Source organism: Brachyistius frenatus, unplaced genomic scaffold (genome assembly GCF_029030835.1).
Source record: "Brachyistius frenatus isolate BFR_SWC_R1_liver_20210118 unplaced genomic scaffold, ASM2903083v1 Contig_30, whole genome shotgun sequence".
In the NCBI taxonomy this organism is placed as follows: domain Eukaryota; kingdom Metazoa; phylum Chordata; class Actinopteri; family Embiotocidae; genus Brachyistius; species Brachyistius frenatus.
In genome coordinates this window covers 2,529,742-2,543,366 of record NW_027210629.1, presented here as the reverse complement: position 1 = coordinate 2,543,366, position 13,625 = coordinate 2,529,742, and the positions used below count along the sequence as shown (strand labels likewise).

The window sequence follows — 13,625 nt, the reverse complement described above, 5'->3', positions numbered from 1 at the left end:
TGAGGAGGACAGGTCCGTTCATTAACAGAGCAGAGCGTAAGCTAATCATCAGAGCACTCTGTGTCCATTAAAGCTCACAGAAATGTTAAGACCTTGTTAGGCCCATTTTCCTGCTGCATTTCTCTGACTAACATGAAGTCCACGACCCCAGTGTGCTATCATCTGATGTACATCTCTTCCCAATTGTCAGGCTTTTGTGTGTGAGTGTGTGTGCGTAAACACTAATTTCAGTTGTATGTGTGTGTGTGCCTCTGTGATATTTAAATATGAAGGAACAGTAATGGCTGGTGGCGTTTGTAGACATATAGATATGGATGGATCCCTGTCAATACTGTGGACCAGCCATCTGTGCTTCACTCCCTGCTCCTTTGTTAAGTGCTATTTATATCATTCACTGTGTGTGTGTGTGTGTGTGTGTGTGTGTGTGTGTGTGTGTGTGTGTGTGTGTGTGTGTGTGTGTGTGTGTGTGTGTGTGTGTGTGTGTGTGTGTGTCAGTCAGTGTCCGGCACGACACACTGAATCTGGTTTATGGACGAGGTCCTTTAAAATAGAAAAAAAAAAGGAAAAAGAAATCAATAATTTTGTCAATTATTGTAGTTACTTAATCCATTTAACTGGTTTTATGACAAAAATTACATTAATTTTAACACTAGGTGGCAGTAAATGGTGCTTATTACATGGTGCTACAAGTGGTTTAATGTCACCATGAACATATTACATTTAGCATGCAATTATTATGATAGCAGGTATACCGTTTACATCAAATTAAGCGGCAACTGTTTTGCTTTGCTTCTGTTTTTGTGTAAAAAAAATAAATAAAAAAATACGTGAACCAGATGTTGCAATTTCAGCAATACGTTGATTTTTTTTTTTTATTTTTTTTTTTTTAATAAGACAAAGAGAATATGATCTGTTGATATGAAAACTGAAATTTCCTGTTAAGGCTGATGTATTGCGCTTTCATGGTATTGGGGGAGTTACATATTATTTATGTACTCATCAAAGTCTAATTTCATACTGACTATACAATTTGTTTCTCACTTTTGGGCAATGTAACACTCTTGCTTGCTGCAAACCTGATCCCACTTGAGCAGGATATGGTTCGCTCTTTGTGTCATACATCTGTGCTTCCTGGAGATGGCAGTAGTGTAGCCTAAAAGTAAATACTCATGAAGTGCAAGTGGGCTACATTCTTTTTTACAAGACCTAAACCTAAAGAAGGAAAATAAAGAACCGACAGTTTGACTGTATTTTTTTTTTAGATATTGCATATGTAATATACGTTATATATTGGTTTTGCTCACAGAGCCAGAGTCTTAAAGACCTAAGTTCTGAAGTTTTTGCTGCTGAAATCATGAGAGATGCTGTTTGTTTCAACCCATCTGTGCCTTTAAAGTAAAATAATGTCATCTAAATGTGTTGCTTAAACGCTGAAGGCACTCAGGTGATGTGGGTCGGAGGGTATTTGCATAGCTCTCGTCATCATGTCATGTGCTCTGTTTCCATGTGGGTTTCATAAGGTTTCAGTGGAGAGGAGAAGCAGCCGGGGTGCCCAGTTTTTGTCAGGAAACCGCTCTCTTTTGTTGTTCTTTCCTTGACCACATGGAATGTGCCGACCGTGGTAATAGGATTAGTTTCACCACTTTGACTGAGCTATAAACTACATCATTCTGTCATGCTACAGTGAAAGCATTAGATGGGCCTATTCAACTCACTGTGAATCACTGGAAGTGCTTCACACACTGTCACTTTTTTTTTAGCTGTATAATAATGTAAAAGCCACCAGCACCGCCGTGGTGAAATCAAGAGTTCTGTTCAGGAGATGTAAGTTAGAGTGGAAAGCTTCACAAGTGTGTGTCGTTAGACTTCATTCTTGGTCCGCCACGACATTTTAAACTGATAGACACATACGAAGAGGAGCCAAGATCCCTCAGCTGATTTCTCACTCAGTGCATTACTGTGCACATAAATGTATTTCGTGAGGGTTAACTTGTTGCATTATTATTTAGCTGGAGGTGTTTGGATGAATGGCTAGTGAGCATATCCCTGTTAATGTGTCATGTGTGCATTCTGCGTGTCAGCTCATCTGCATGTGCACATACCAGATATTAGTATTTGACATCCGTCTTGTCCTTTCCACAGATCTGCCTCCTGTCTTCTGTGACATAAAAGCACATCCTTGTATGCGTTTCCTTTTTCTGCTGCTTTTTGTCTCTCCGTCCCATACCTCTCTCAAACAAAAGATAAGCGCCCTCCGACTGATGTCACTCCACCGTTACTTATGCCTGCAGCCAGTTATGCTATTGATGACACGGAAATATTCTCACTGCCTTCACGATGAAAGGGCAGCAATAATGTGTACGCGACGCTTCAGGGTTTCTGGTTGAACGTGTTGGGATCGTCTGTTTATACTCTTGTGGGTTTTTATTTCTTAGAGCACAATTGTTGTGTCCTGCTCGGTAACAAACTTTGATCAAATATCCTAAATGTATCCATACATGTATACTGAATAAATCTAGCTGAAGTGGTGCACGCGTACAGACTGTGTTGATATTGGCGTATATATTTCTAAATGTATTGTGTTTATTGTGTGCTATATTTTTTTGCAACATCCAAGCTACACACTTGACTGCCTGACATGACAGACACCTGACACACCTGCCTGCCTGGTAGAGAGCTAAAGTTAGCTCGTTGGCCCACATCACTAGCAGCAGATTATGTCATCTAACGCGCTGATAATTCCATTTCATAGCCAGCTAATGTTGTCTTTTATGTAAAAAATAATTATTTTATTATTGTAAAATGTGCAAATACACAGCATAGACAATTTAGAAATCCAAATTTTTAGAAACCACAGTTTTAACTCTGAGAAAATGAAACATTGAAATGATCTAGGCATTAAAAAAAAAATACTGATTTCATTTTACAGTTCAGTATGTTAATACGTTTCTTTACTTAGAAGTAGACTATGGATAAATATTACATTTACGCTTCACAAGCTCTACATCTATTTCAGTCCCTTTTGCCCACCTCATACCTTGTCTGTTTATTCCCACACATTTCCACACATTCAGTTTGAATAATCTGTCCGTGTGCTAACACAGTCTAAACCCCTGGTCAATGTATTTGTAAGTCTGCCAAAAAAAAGCATTACGTTCTCAGTAATTCTTTATTTTCTCAGTTTATTTCCTCCATTTTTAGACTCACTTGCTGAAACTCAGCCAACACTATCTTTGCAGCATCTCACCAGGTCATTGGTGTGCTTAGCTGTTGGTTTTAGGTTACTGTGGTAGCCAAGTGATTGACACTTAAGACGATTGTTAGAATCGCTGAAGGATACAAGTCCCGCCCTTTAAAGAAATTACTACTATCAAAACAACCCCTCCCACTCCAGACATACCCAAGCTGCAGCTCAGGGAAACGGAGAGAGAGACGAAGAGAGAGACTCCTGTAGCTCAAAGACAAGAACACAGTCATAAAAAGACAGAGTAAGAGAGACAGAGGTAAGGGGAGAGACACGAGGAACGTGGGACTAAGAGGAGATCTTATTTCAACCAGTCAGGGGGTTGAAAGAGAGAAGCAGAGCGAGAAGGAGCAACACAGTAAGTGCATGGCTGGATTAGGAAAGAGGAAGATCACACGCTGATCTGGGAGGAAAGATAAGTGTGAGAAAGGGAGAGACGGGGTAACGAACCAGCGACTGTCAGACGATCGGAGTAAGACCAGGAGCAGCAGTGTCGGGACAGAGGGTTTGCTCTCTGGTTTGGTGTCAAGCAGCTCCGCAGAGCTGACTACCCCACCGGACTGAGGGAAGGAAGCTGCCACTGTGGGCTCTAGGTGGCCCCGAGTGTGTGTGTGTTTGTGTTTGTGTGTGTGTGTGTGTGGCTTTATGTGTGGACATATATTATGCACGTGGATGTGGAGGGAAAATCCAGACCATGAGTATCATTCTTAAGCCACGGTCACGCTCTACCAGCTCACTGAAGAACACGGAGGCAATATGGTAAATAGCAGATAACTTTGTCTTGCTGGCAACATTTCCATGTTAATCCTGCTTTGTGTGTGTTGCTCTATTGTTCTCTATCTGCCTGTTTGTTGCTTTCTGAAATACTTTTCCTTGTTTGTCGAAGTTGGTTTGCTGTGTGCTGTGTTTTTGGATTGCTTCAATGCCGTCTCTCTCTCCAGTCAAAACTTCTTCCAAGGTTCACTGAAAAAAAAAAAACTCCTGTACCCTGCAGATATGTCCGTGTCAGTTTTCTGTGCAAAGCATAGCTTGTTTTGAGGTCAGAACAACAGACTCACTCTGTCCTCAACTTAAGTGAATGTTACACTTTATCAGACTCATTCAATAACAACAAGACACTTGTTGTTGTGTCTCCAGTCTCATCCCCTCAATGTGCCTTTATTGGAACTCTATCTTCTATCAGCTGGGGAAATTGCTGTGACATATCATTCAGTGAGGAATGTTTTTATGTCGCTCCATATGCACATGGCTCTAAATACATTCAGCATGCAGAAAGCTTTGCCTGGGGCAAAACTTGCCCTGCCCCCTCTCTTGTGCCCCGTCACCCTTCTTGCCCCCTCCTGTCTCAGCTTGTCCTTGCCTGTCAGCTCTCTCTTTTGTTCGGAAGACACTGCCCTGTAGCTTGACAATTAGAAGTTAATATTCACAGCTTGTTTTCCCCTATTGCACTACTTCCTGGCAGTGCTGTAAATGGATCAGAACAACCCTGGGCAAATATACAATGTTTGTGAAGTTGTGGTGGTGTTGGGGAGTGTGTGTGTGTGTGTGTGTGGGGGGGGGGGGTTCCAAGCAGCATAAGCAGCGTGTGTTTTAAACTGTCAGACTTCCCTGTAGTGTTCGCACATTGTCAGTTTATTAATCTGCTCTGCAACCGCCCCAGCAGGAAATGACGCTCCAGTGAAATAAAGACATGGTAATGAGGTCTTTGAGGGTTTGTCTGACAGACATCACTGTACTTGACATAGTTTGATGTACAGAGGGTGTAAGCCCCATCGTTACGGCCATGCATAAAACTGATATCTGATATCAACGTTAGAGCCTGCTGCAGAATGTAGCTTTTTCTCATTAAAAGCTGCGAATCTGGCAGTGTTTGCTTTGTATGAGCCATCTTTTTGAATTGCTACCAAAACCAGTACTCAGCTGGACAAAGCATACCGCCTCCTCCATCTGTCCTGCCCTCCTCTCTTCTGTTAGTAACTGTTTTATGAAGGCTTCTTTCACTAATTTACATCATCACTTTGTCTTTCATAATTGTTATCACAGGGATTTTAAGATTCAGAGGAGATTTGTGACTTTTACAGTCACCTGAAACATCTGAATTGTAGGTGATAATTCCGCTGTTTGTGTTAGGGTGGGCGTGCTTGTAAGTGCAGTAGACACGCAGGTTAAGTATCCGTGCATGTGGTTCTACGCTGTATGGTTGTGGCAGCCTTACTGTGCTTGTGGGCTCATGGGTATTTGAGTGTGCAAATCCCCCACGTGTGTCTGTGTGTGCGTACCTGTCCAAGCCAATGACGTAGGCCACTCCCCTCCTCCCCCTTTGTCCTGAACAAAGTCTCACAGACCCTTCTCCACCCAGCCGTGCAAATGCAGGCGTGTGTGTGTGCGCTGGCTTTTGGTATCCATCAAGGTGTTCGCTCAGTAAACAGGGCTGAGTTTTTGGAAAGGTGACGGATGTGGAGATGGGAAGGATCGGATGTTTAGGAAATCTGGTTAACTTCACATCCACTGAAGCGTGTCCAGATTTAGCCTTTAGTTATCCAAGATGGTGAATAGAACTAAAGTTAGGTTTATAATTAAGTGGACTTCTATGGCTATAGGAGCAAAACTGGTTTGGCTTGCTTTACTTTGAACTATGTAAACTGAGATAACTGCATTGCCATGGTGACCTCTTTACGTGTCTCATGATTGGCTGAGTTTTCTGAATGGTGCATGAGCTTTCAGGATGTGTCACGACTAAAGTGAAGAGTACACATTAGTTATACCTATCTGAGCAAGAAAAACCAGAAGGAGAGAGGCAGACAGTCAGAGAAAGAAAAACACTGAGGATAAGATTTGACAGACTAAACAATTTTATCTGGGTACCTTAACTTTAATGCAAACAAGCCCCAATATATTTTTTCCAGGGTGTTGCTCTGTACAGTCAAGTCCTGTATGTTAATTAGAAGCTGCACGTTATTAAACGTTATTAAAGTGTCATCGTCTCTAAAATGCAGTAGCAAATGTAGCATAAGATATTTTTTGATGCCAAACGCAGGTTTTTGTAGCATTTGCTGCCTACATACTTACTGTATGTGTGTATTTGGAAGGGTGTTTCCAAACCCGTGAATGTGTGACTAAGCAGATGTGAATATGAGTATGAGACAGATAGAGAAAAAAAAATGTCTCGTTATCAGCAAGTGGTAAGTCACTTATCTGCTTAGCCAGACTGCTCTGTGTGTGCTGGCGGCCTCTTCACAGGCCTCTTCGTTTTTTTCTGCTCCGTCTTGTGTCTAATGTTATCTGTAGGTTCCCATTGTTTTGCATGCTTATATTTCATACAAATATTTGAGGATATGAGCATACCATGTTGCAGAATGGAGCCATTTATTTGGCCAGTTTTATAATTATAAGAATATTCATCAACGGAAGTGAACCATTCAGGACCGATGGGCGGGGCATGTTGATTGGTCAGTCACTGGCCAATTAGAGTTTATAATGTGAGCCTGTCATCATTGTTCATCATTGTTTTCAAGATACCTGACCAATTAAATGCATCGTGATTTGCTGAATTACACAACGACACAATAAATGCACAAGGGGTGCTCTCTCAGTCACTTACCAGTGCTCCCCTCACCCCCCCCCCCCAAAATAAAAATAAAAATAAACATCTAAATCTGCGGAGACAAGTAGGGTTCTCCACTTTGGTGGAAGTAACAAAACTCATGGAAAACAGCAGCTGATGTATGTTTTGTGCAGTTTGCTGGCAATTTCCTGCAAAGATAGGCTTCAGTTCCATGAAAATGTTCAAGACCATCTGACATGTTTGCTCTTCAGTGCTTTGCCCAGATAGATCAAATCACGCTCTTTTAGCGTCAGTAAATCTTACATTAGAATACCCTATATTGTTTTTTTCAGACTAGTTAATTTTTGGCCACATACCTGTTTTAGTTGCGCTACAGTGTTGACTTGATGCGTTTCTGTCCCCAGATGTCCAACTAACAACCTGTACGTGAGGTGATTACATCGATAAATAGTAGCGCCTGTTTGTCAGCATGTGAGATGTTTGAAGGACATCTGTAAATTGTAGCAACAGAAAATAACCTGGGTTAAACTCCCCCCCTCTAAATTGCATAAGTCTCTGAATGAACATTGATCACACACTGCACCCCCCCCCCCCATCACAAGTAAATTCTTAATCTGTGGCAAACATTTGACCAGAAACAAAGACTGCTTTTAGCCAACAACATGATCATGGTCCAACTAAGGTCACAGACGAACATCAATTTGGATTAGAGGCCATTTTTACTCTGATCTTGTGATAGTATGAGTAATGTCTTTCGTCACATCATGTCATGCTTATCTATGACAATGATGACACTGTATGTTTATCAGTGGTGATAAAGTTGTGCAATAAATGGTGGCTTAAATACATTTTTGTTCAGTAAGTCATCACCAACAAAAGCCCAATCTGATATCACTCTTTTGTTCCTGATGGGAGTCATAATTCTCATTTACTGTCAGAGTAGGTGACGCTGTCGCAGTATCCCCAACATACCTTTTCTGTTATGCGGCATATGCCCCAACACAAGTGTCATCCGTGTGTGTTACCTTTGGTCTCTTTTTTTACTTTGAGTCCTGGGTTGCTGTTTTGCATTTAGAACAGGGCTAAGGTTACCGCACACCACAGGATCACGTACCTCACCGCTACATGCATGCATGGGATTACAATCCTCATGAATGCATACACTTGAGTGCTCACACACACACACACACACACACACACACACACACACACACACACACACACACACACACACACACACACACACACACACACACACACACAGGTACACATAGGTACACATAGGTACACACATACAGCTTGTGACATGTTTATCCTTCTCCTTCCTTCCCTCTGTGTCCTCACAGCTTTCTAAAATAAATCGAGTGTCGTCTTCCCTCTGCCTACCTCAACATGCATCTCTCTTCTGAGCCAGACTACGCTACACTTTACAAACTCCTTTCTGACACTTTTTTTTTCAAATATGGACTCGGTTTTATCCTAGTTTGAGATTAAGTTTAAGTTCTGGCACTTTAGACATGAACATCATGATTGTATTACGCATTATTTCTGCTATTGGTGGACATTTTCTTGTCCGCCAACTCTGATAAATAAGCTGAGCTGAGGATAGTGCGGCTCTGTTTTCCAACAATCATTCAAAGACACTTGTGCACTGACCTCTTTCTCCAGTGTGCCTCCTCACAGCTCTGTCACGTCAACTCCTGTGGTGTTTATAATTGCTCAAGTGACCCAGGGCTGAAAATGAATGAGTCAATGATCTATGCCATGTCGTTTTTGTGTGTGTGTGTGTGTGAGAGACAGACAGACAGATGGATGGAGACAGAGATGATGGAGTACCAGACATACAGAGAGAGAGGATAACAGAGCTGTGCTGTGTCCTCGGGCATATGTGACCCAGCGGCGTTCCTACAGCACAAAGTCACAGCCGGCACTACTCATCTATCTCAGTGCCCTTACAATCACTGTATGTTTCCTGTTCTTAAACTGTTTTACACGGAATTTGAAAGCTTTAGTGAAGCATATTATGGTTTAACTGTTTATCTAACTGTTATTAACTGCCATGTGGAAATAAGGACAACAGAGTAAAAGATTGCCTGGACTCCAATAGCAAAAGAAGAGATAAACTTTGTCACTTTAAACTTTGTAAAGTCAAACAAGATTTTAAGGACAAGTGTTACCAGTGAAGTTCAGCAGATGGGATATCTGAAGCACCATAAAATAGGTCTCTGCCATCAGTGCAGTGTATGCAGATCAAATATTCATTTCCTTGCCAATTATATCTCGCTCCTTTTTTGGGTAAACTGTGGTTTCCCATTGCCTTTCAAGTCATGCTGGATTTACTGACCCATTTTGAGAGTAATTCTCTTAGGAGTTGCACTCGTGGATTCTCTCAACATAGACATAGCGGTTTTGACGTTTTTCGGTTCTCGCTGCTTTGTGTCAGAGTTGGAAAAAATGCCAGACATTCCCACTGTGATTTCAGCGTTGTGCAATATTTCGGTAAGGTAGTAACACGATCATTTGTGTCATTCCTAAAGAGGGCGTGTCTGTGGAGTGACGCAGTGCTCATACGCACACAGGTAAACACACACACACTGAGAGGAGTTACGTTGCAGAGGTTTTAGGTGAGAATCAGTGTGGCTGTGACGTCAGAGTAAGTGTGATAATGAATCAGTTGTTAGACATATGCTGGGTGCAATGTTGCGATACTTTCACTATCTCTCTGTTTGTCGCCGTCTTGTTCACCCAGATGATACACACCCATACGCACTTATCCCTCAGAGCAGCTGGAGAACAGACAGTCTTGTGCGGTGAACGCAAACTCATAAGCTGCCTGTGTGAGTCTGTGCTTGAGTGAGTGAGAGAGATAAAACCAGTTTAGATTGACATGCTTCTCCTGTAGTTCTAAATATCGAGAGATAGTGTGAGAGGATTCGGGGACAGAGATTGGGGTCATTTTTGAAAGATTAGACAAAAGCAACTGTGGAAACACGTTTCTGGAGTCATTGAACACACACATTACCTCTGTGTATGTGTTTGTGTAAGAACTAGTTGGAGAAGGGGATGAGGAAAATACACTTGCCCTTTCCTTGGGCATCAGGCAGACGCCCAAACTATCACATTCCACAACCAAAGCTCAAACTCATTTAGCTGCTGCTGAGAGAGATCAGTGATAGCCGCGTTTAGCCATTTAATTGTTGTGGAAAATATGCTTGGTATGTCCTGTGTCTCGTCGTGGCTGTCGAACTGTTCAAACACAGAGATTACTTGTTTCTGATGTAAGAAGTTACCGCTCTAGATATGTGTATTGGTTTATATTTTTCTCCTTTTTCAGGTGCCTGAGAAAAGAGGTATAAGCCACTGAATTTGATCCTTGCTGTACTAAGCATGTAATCCATACACTGCGCATTGAATGGATAGCATTGACACTTTGATTCTAATAGAAGGATGGGATGGGGAAAAGGAGAGTGGGAGAGATGGAGCTCATCCATAATACATAGTTGTAGCTTAAGGTGTAAAGGTGAGACTTGGACTGTGTCCGTGATATTTCCCCAGGGGGAGGAAAACTCTGCATTATGGCTTTCTCCTCATTGCACTTTTACACAAACAAATTACAAATTTAAAGCCATAATAAATTACAAACTGAATCATCTGTTGCTAAGAATGTGAAATATGCAGAAGAATACATACAACAGGGAAAACAGGGAGAGTACTGATAACAATATTAGTTATTTCTGATAAAGAATGTTTTAGTCCTGGCTAGTGCTTTCTACCCCAGACAAGTAGGGCCGGAAGACATAGACAAAATCAAATATATCAGTATTTTTGACATAATACCTCCATTTTGTCACAGTATCATGGGGATGACTATTGGTGCTTTCACAACATATTTGCATAATAAGACTTTTGATGAATCATGATCAGTCATGTTGATGTAATGAGAAAGTAAAGTGGAGGTGAATAATAGATCAGCTAGAACCGTCTGGGGAGTTCAGAAAGTTACATACATCAATCAACAGTAATACAGCCTTTAAAACCAGGAAAAGAAAACAGTTAAGCCATATCGTGATTTTCAGAAACCAAAAATCAAAGTCTTATATCATGATATTGATACACAACGTATTATCAATATATCGCCCAAACACTCTGTTCATTCACTTCTTAGTCATCCTCTGCTCTTATTAAAGTATAAACATATCATTAGCAAAACGCTTATATCAGCTGGGTCTCCCATACTGGTTGTGGTGTACAGTAAATAATATTGGATTACGTATGTGTCTGTTTCCGGAGCGAGGATGGTGATAGTGATGATAAAAGGGGACGTCATCCCCATGCCTGTTACGCATTGTGCTGAGGGGAATCCCGCACTGACCTTAGTATCCCACCAGACAGGATTATGGGATTGCTTGGTAGCCCTAGCGATGAGGCAGATATCCCTGGTGATATGCGTTAGTCATCACCTGGGTGAACAGTCACCTAGGAGACTAAGAAGCTCATGTCATCCCAGTGGGAAATGGTGTCACTGGTTTGGAAACACCTTTCTGCTTAGAGTCAGTGGTATTAATAGAGCAGAGGTACTCCCTGTGACTCTTGAGTTTAAACAAAGAATATTGCCATTGGTTGTATTGTACATTGTTTTAATATTGCTGCATTTGTTGTAACTGTTGTTGATGTGACAATGTGCCACAAATCATAATGAGCCAGCGAATGAGTGAGTGGCTGATCATAATTTTAGCAGATCAATCTTAGAGCAATTTTACCTGAGCTTGCAATGCATGAGTTGTGTGGAGCCTCATACGGAGCCAACATACCCACAGTGTAGGCATGCCGTTATGCTTTGAATTTCACAGCTCATGAACATGGCGGCAATTTACACCAACATACGGAAATGCATACCACAGCCTATGTTATTGTAATGGCAACAATAGTCATGTGGTTATGGTCAGTATGTGTGTAAGCTCTGTAGTCATCACTGGCATGTAATTCATGTTTGCGTAAAGTCTTGGATTTATTCAAGCATGAATAGCTGACTTACATAATACAATCCGTCATTGTATTAAAATATATGGATTTAATTTTTTTTTAGTATTTGAAACTTTATTTCAGACTCACAAGAACTTATGGGCTGAAACAAGTACAATTCATTGTTCAGTTTACATTTAAATACAAGTAAATATGTAGGATGCCTCTTTTGTGTTTCCTAAAAGATTTGTGCACTTTTACTGGGACTGATATGTAACAAGATTGGAGAAGTAAATTGTTTCAGGTGGCAGTCGCATTTTAAAATTGGCCTGAAATTGATTCTTAGGAAACTTGATTACTGTATCCTTTCCCTCATCTTTCCACCATTTAAAGAACATCAGACAAGCTGTTACTATAATTCATAATAGCACTAGGGATTTGATCATGTTCACAAATGATACTTAACTTGTCCAATTATAATCACATCCACCCATTATGTATACCCGCTTTATCCTGAACAGGGTCACTGGAGCCTATCCCAGCTCACTTTGGGTGAAGGCAGGGTACACCCTGGACAGGTCGCCAGTCCATCACATAGAGACAGACGGAAACAAAGACCATTCAATGTCTCATTCACACCTAAGGGCAATTTGTAGAACCACCAATTAACTTGAGGTGCATGTTTTTGGATGGTGGGAGTACCCGGAGAGAACCCACGCAGGCACAGGGAGAACATGTAAACTCCACACAGAAAGGCCTGGATTTGAACCCAGAACCTTTTTGCTGTGAGGCGACAATGCTAACCACTGCACCAATAACAAATAATGGTTAAATTCTTCACTAGGACACCCTATTAGATACTTCAATCTGTACATTTTCTGATACTGATCATTGTTCCTTTCTATCTCTCTCTCTCTTTCTCTTTCTCCACATGCAGTTTCGATGTGGACAATGGAACATCATCAGGTCGAAGCCCCCTGGACCCCATGGCCAGCCCGGGCTCAGGCCTCATCCTGCAGGCCAATTTTGTCCACAGCCAACGGAGAGAGTCGTTCCTCTACCGCTCCGACAGCGACTACGACCTCTCGCCGAAGTCTATGTCCCGAAACTCCTCCATTGCCAGTGACATGTAAGTGCACAATGTCTCCTGATTCCACCTGAACCATCATAAAACGTACCCACATGCTTTCTATTGTGCTGAATGCAGTCAATTGTCCCCTTATTTTTCTGCCTCTGAATCCGTGTCACGGCTGGATGTGTGTAGGACCAGGTCTTAAAGCTTCCACGCTGATTACTTTGGACCTGGTAGGAAGTGTGCATGACCAGCAGCTGATTGTATGGTGTCACATCTATTCTTAGCCATAGCCAGGAGCATAACCAGGGTGACAGAAGCATTGGACATGTGTCTCTGATAGTTTGTCAAATTGTTGTTTTTTTATGTGCTATAAGGACAACGAGATGAATTTGTTTACAGTGTGAGTTAATTTGATCACTTTTCTTTTATATTTGTAACTCCCCATTACCTGACAGCTTTAGCAAAGCACGGTCCAGACATGATGATAACATACAAATCAACTAGCATCTACTGGGTCACAGCACATATTGATATCATATTCCTAATTTCCCACACACTAGTGGCTATCCAGTTACATGTACTGTACATTTTGTGCTACAGTAAATACAAATATTGACTGAAAACATAGCATTTCGATCCTGCTTGGGGGAAAGACAAATAGACAAAAAGATGAATAATAACGTCCTGCAGTAACCTTAGACTTCCTCCTTACTGCCTCTTTTGCTCTAAACCAATGATCCCTCCTTGACCTATATCCAATATCCAGTTTCCATGCTAAA

At 41.5% G+C, this 13,625-nt stretch overlaps 1 protein-coding gene across 9 annotated transcripts in view; it reads left to right on the top strand.

Annotated features, from left to right (window-relative positions):
- pde4d (phosphodiesterase 4D, cAMP-specific) overlaps positions 1-13,625 on the top strand; it is a 138,133-nt gene that overhangs the window by 101,308 nt on the left and 23,200 nt on the right. For 5 of the 9 annotated variants that reach the window (XM_069699534.1, XM_069699526.1, XM_069699536.1 and 2 more), the window contains exon 2: positions 12,709-12,900. In XM_069699534.1, coding sequence (XP_069555635.1) covers positions 12,758-12,900 — 143 coding nt within the window. In that variant the 5' untranslated portion in view covers positions 12,709-12,757. Of the gene's footprint in view, positions 1-3,365; positions 4,004-8,390; positions 8,773-12,708; positions 12,901-13,625 lie in introns of those variants that run through there. The other 4 variants (XM_069699530.1, XM_069699529.1, XM_069699533.1 and 1 more) reach the window with 4 other exon arrangements.